Source organism: Mandrillus leucophaeus, unplaced genomic scaffold, assembly GCF_000951045.1.
Source record: "Mandrillus leucophaeus isolate KB7577 unplaced genomic scaffold, Mleu.le_1.0 Scaffold199, whole genome shotgun sequence".
Classification (NCBI taxonomy): Eukaryota; Metazoa; Chordata; class Mammalia; order Primates; family Cercopithecidae; genus Mandrillus; species Mandrillus leucophaeus.
Genome location: NW_012102020.1, coordinates 1,430,626 through 1,435,843, shown reverse-complemented (window position 1 = coordinate 1,435,843; position 5,218 = coordinate 1,430,626). Strand labels below are relative to the sequence as shown.

The 5,218-nt window shown below is 54.5% G+C and overlaps 1 protein-coding gene across 1 annotated transcript in view; it reads left to right on the top strand.

Annotated features, from left to right (window-relative positions):
- MUC20 (mucin 20, cell surface associated) overlaps positions 1 to 5,218 on the top strand; it is a 15,077-nt gene that overhangs the window by 3,681 nt on the left and 6,178 nt on the right. The window contains exons 2-3 of the mRNA XM_011978709.1: positions 741 to 1,997; positions 4,609 to 4,700. Of these exons, the coding sequence (XP_011834099.1) occupies positions 741 to 1,997; positions 4,609 to 4,700 (1,349 nt within the window). The remainder of the gene's footprint in view (positions 1 to 740; positions 1,998 to 4,608; positions 4,701 to 5,218) is intronic.

Sequence of the window (5,218 nt, the reverse complement as noted above, 5' to 3'; positions counted from 1 at the left end):
AGGCCTCTGCTCTAGGCAGAAGTGCCAGCAGCCGCTCTCTGAAAGGCTAGGTTTTGCCTGAGCTGGCTCCCTGTGTCCTGTGGAAAATGCCTGGCCACAGTTTCTGTGGTTCCCGAGCTCCAACCGTGCAGTTCTCAGCCTCATTCAGGAGGGGCCTTGGCAGGGTGGGGCGCCCTGTTTCCCTTGCCGGAGCCCCAAGGACTCTGCCGGCCCCCTCGCTTTGGCAGCAGCACTGCCCACCCTGTCTCTGGAGGCTCCTCCCTTCGGTCCACCCAGCCACCCCGAAAGGCCTTTCTCATCTCTGAAGGGTTTTGACTTCCGTGGGGAGGTATGTGTTGGATGAGAAACGTGGCCGGGGAAGGGGACACAGGTTCAGAAAGCTCTGCGAGTCCTGGACGCTGCTCTGCCTTCTTGGCTCACCCTGGAAGGTGGACGCTGGCCCCACTCATCCCCTGTTAAAGACGCAGGCCGAGAGCCAGCAGATCCCGGGGCTTGCTGGCCCCTAGTGAGTTGTCAGGGCTTCAGAGGACGCCAGTCATGGCAACCCCAGCTCTGTGGCTGCCACACGGGCCTGGGCTTCCCAGGACTGCCTCCTTCTTGTTCGCTTATGTAGAAGAAAAAGGAGGTAACAGCACTTCCCCTCCCCACCCTCCTCCCAGAAGTGCCCAGGGTGTAAACGAAATCGCTTGCGTGAAGTCCACTGGAACCCAGGCTCACCAAGTCAATCTTAACCAACACAGGCCCCAGCAGCCGCAGAGCAGACGCTGCGATGACAATGGATGACACAGAAGTGCCCGCTCTGACTCCAGCACCAGGCCACGCCGCTCTGACTCCAGCACCAGGCCACGCGGCTCTGGAAACTCGAACTCTGAGTGCTGAGACCTCCTGTAGGTCCTCAACCCCAGCCGGCCCCATTCCAGAAGCAGAGACCAGGACTTCCACAGAAACACCTCCCGACCGCACGGTGCTGATCGCCACCTCTGCGGAGACATCTGCCGCCACTGGCCGCCCCGAGGGACCTGGAATGACCACAGCTGAGACCGTCACAGGCAGTGATCCCAAGGAAGCCGTCTTTGACACCCTTCACACCGATGATAGCTCTGAAGAGGCAAAGACACGCACAACGGACATATCGACATCGGCTCACACCTCCACAGAAGCTAAGGGCCTGGCCTCAGACAGCAGCGCCTCTTCCGACGGCCCCCATCCAGCCATCACCCCGTCATGGTCCCTGGGATCTGACGTCGCTCTCCTCGCTGAAGCCCTGGTGACCGTCACCCCCATCGAGGTTATCAATTGCAGCATCACAGAAACAGAAACAGGGACTTTCAGCATCCCTGGGGCCTCAGACACAGATCACATCCCCACGGAAGGGATGAAGGCCTCGCCCACCTCCAGTCCACCAGCTCTGCTTGACTCCACTGATGCAAAACCACACAGCACCGAGGCCACAGCCTCTGCCGAGACCCTGTCCACAGCCGGCACCACAGAGTCAACCGCACCTGATGCCACGGTTGGGACCCCACTCCCCACCAACAGCACCACAGAAAGAGAAGTGACAGCACCTAGGGCCACGACCCTCCGTGGAACTCTGGCCACAGGTAGCGGGAATCCCCTGGAAGAAACCTCAGCCCTCTCTGTGGAGACACCAAGTTGCGTCAAAGTCTCAGGAGCAGCTCTCGTCTCCACAGAGGCCGGGTCAACAGTGGGCAAAACAGCTTCCTTTGCTGGGGGCTGTGCTTCCTCCTACAGCCCCTCAGAAGCCATTATCAAGAACTTCACCCCTTCAGAGACACCGACTGCAGACGTCACAACCAAGGGGCCCTTCCCCACCAGCAGGGACCGTCTTCCTTCTGTCCCTCCGACTACAGCCAACAGCAGCCGAGGGACGAACAGCACCTTAGCCAAGACCACAGCCTCAGCGAAGACCCCGATGAAGCCCCCAACAGCCACGCCCACCACTGCTCGGACGAGGCCGACCACAGACGTGAGTGCAGGTAAGTGGCTCCTGCTGGTGATCTTTGGCGATTTGGGATGCGGAGTTTCCAGGACGTCTCCGCGCTTGAGGAGTGGAGAGGAAGGAAGGATCTGGAGCCTATTTGGAGCCTGCCCCTGATGTTGCCGCTTCGTGATCTTCTAGAGGTTCTTGGCGAAATCAGGAAAAGGCAGATGGAGGGTTGTGTATGGAAAGAGGTGGAGATGGAAGTCTGGAGAAACGGTTTTCAGTCTCAACTCTGCCTCTAACAACCCGAGTGACCTTGGGCAAGTCCCTCTCCCTCTCCGGGCCTCAGTTTCCCCACCTGTAGTTGGAGAGGGTTGGGATGGGCACCGAAGTCCTGTTCAGCTCTGACCTTCTATGAAGTTCACTGTTGAGCAGCTCTGGAAGCTTCTATTCCAGCCATAGCCACACAGAGGAGCAGCGTGCAGGCATCAGGCCCAAGCTGCTGCTCTCTGACGGGCTGGGACCCCATGAAAGTGGGGCACGCTGGATGCATTTCCTGGGATTTATGCCATAGATAGTGACTTAAAATAAATGAACACAGGCCGGGAGCGGTGGCTCACACCTGTAACGCCAGCACTTTGGGAGGCCGAGGAGGGTAAATCACTTGAGGTTAGGAGTTTAAGACCGGCCTGGCCAACATAGTGAAACCCCGTCTCTACTAAAAATTTGAAAATGAACCGGGCGTGGTGGCGCACGCCTGTAATACCAGCTACTCGGGAGACTGAGGCAGGAGAATAGCTTGAACCCGGGAGGTGGAGGTTGAAGTGAGCCGAGATCACGCTGCTGCACTCCAGCCTGGGTGACGAGAGTGAAACTCCATCTCAAAAATAAACAAACAAACAAACAAATACAGCAAAGGCTTGGGAGTTTAAAGCTACATCTCTGAGGCAACAAACAGGGACTTCTCAGGGGAGAGTTCATTGTCAGAGGCTGCTTGGCCAGTCCAGCTTCTGGCCAGCCTGTAGCCTCCACCTCCACTTGCTGTCACTCTGCCCTTGGGCCTCATCTCTGTGTATCCACAGCTTGCTCCCACCTTTCTGGGGGAGGTGGGAATACAAACATTAATCACAGCCACTCAATAAATAAGGATATTATTGAATATCTTTTGTATTGTAGAAAGGGGTGATATAAACATGTTTCACACCCAGTAAGCCAGTAAGCGTTGGCCCCCGCTGGACGTTCTCTCTGATGCCAGGCAGTGTGATGCCAGGCAGTGTGATGCCAGGCAGTGCCACCAGCTTTGTGTATGTTATCTCCTCTATTTAACCTTCAAAACAGCCTTAGGAGGTGGGTAACACGACCGCATCTGACAGGGTTAAAGATGGTAGCTAAACTGCCCTGGAAAGAAAAATACCTTTCTTTATTATTGGCTGATTAGCATAAAAAGGTACATCATAAAATGTCTTCCTCCCCGGCTGTACCCCCAGCCAGTTCTCTTCACACGTGTAACCTGTGGGATTGTTTCTTTTCTTTTCTTTTTTTGAGACAGAGTTTTGCTCTTGTTGCCCAGGCTGGAGTGCAATGGTGCAATCTCGGCTCACCGCAATCTCTGCCTCCCGGGTTCAAGCGATTCTCCTGCCTCAGCCTCCTGAGTAGCTGGGATTACAGGCGTGTGCCACCATACCAACTAATTTTTGTATTTTTAGTAGAGATGGGGTTTCACCATATTGGCCAGGCTGGTCTTGAACTCCTGACCTCAGGTGATCCGCCCGCCTCGGGCTCCCAAAGTGCTGGGATTACAGGGGTGAGCCACCGCGCCCAAGCTTATTGCCTTAGTTTTACTGACCAGTGAATAAAATTGTGTTTATTGTGGTTTGAACACTTACCATGAGATCTGTGCTCTGAGATGCTGCGATACAGTGTTACCCACGGTGCGGTACAGCAGGTCGCCTGTCTCTTATACACATCTAGATGTGTATAAGAGACAGTTACAGGGGTGAGCCACCGCGCCCAAGCTTATTGCCTTAGTTTTACTGACCAGTGATAAAATTGTGTTTATTGTCGTTTGAACACTTACCATGAGATCTGTGCTCTGAGATGCTGTGATACAGTGTTACCCACGGTGCGGTACAGCAGGTCGCTGGAACTCACTCATCTTGCATAACTGAAATGTCACCCCCTTGATCAGCTCCTCCCTGCTTCCCTGTCCTTCAGAAAGCTATTCTTTCTTCGTTCTGTTTTGTTTTACCATCACTTGTTTAGCCAGTTCTGCATGGATGGACTCTTAGGTTGTTTCTAGTATTTCATTAAGACAAACAGCGCTGCAGTAAACAGGACCTTTTTTTTTTTTTTGAGATGGAGTCTCACTCTGTCACCCCGTCTGGAGTGCAGTGGCGTGATCTTGACTCACTGCAACCTCCACCTCCAGGGCTCAGGTGATCCTCCCACTTCAGCCTCCTGAGTAGCTGGAATGACAGGCGTGAGCCACCACGCCCAGCTGATTTTTGTATTTTTAGTAGAGACAGGGTTTCACCATGCTGGCCAGGCTGGTCTCGAACTCCTGACCTCAGGTGACCCACCTGCCTCGCCCTCCCAAAGTGCTGGGATTACAGGCGTGAGCCACCGCCCCCAGCCCTGATTTTCATCTTACTGTTCTCCATTTGCAGGTGAAAATGTAGGTTTCCTCCTCCTGCGGCTGAGTGTGGCCTCCCCGGAAGACCTCAGTGACCCCAGAGTGGCAGAGAGGCTGATGCAGCAGGTGAGTGGACACTTTCTGGGCCAGGGGAGTAGAGGAAGGCGTGAGGTTTGCAGGGGCTGCCGGGAAGACCCGCGGGACACGGAAGAGCAGCTGCCGCACTTGGAAGGGAGTCTCGTTTCTTACCGAGAATTGGGAGCTGAATCGGAGGATCTCTGCCTGGCTTTGCTTCTGCCTGCCTTCTCCGAGTTCTTCGTTTCCTTCTCTGCAGTGTAAACACATGACTGCCCAACCCCCATGACTGCCCAACCCCCAATTTCTTCTGGTCCTTGGAAGCTTGGCCCTGGCCCCTGAGGAGAAGGTCAGTGATATTGATGGCAGAGTAGGCAGGACTCTTGGTTGTAAGTGGCAGAAACCCAAGTCAGAGCAGTTTATGAAAAAAAAAAAAAAAAAAAAAAAGGCAAGGTCTGAGAAACCTAGAAGCATCTCCTCAGCTTCAGTATGGCTGGATCCAGCAACTCAAACGCGATCACGGGGATTTTCTCTTTCTCTCCCCGTCTTAGCTCTACTCCCTTCATTCT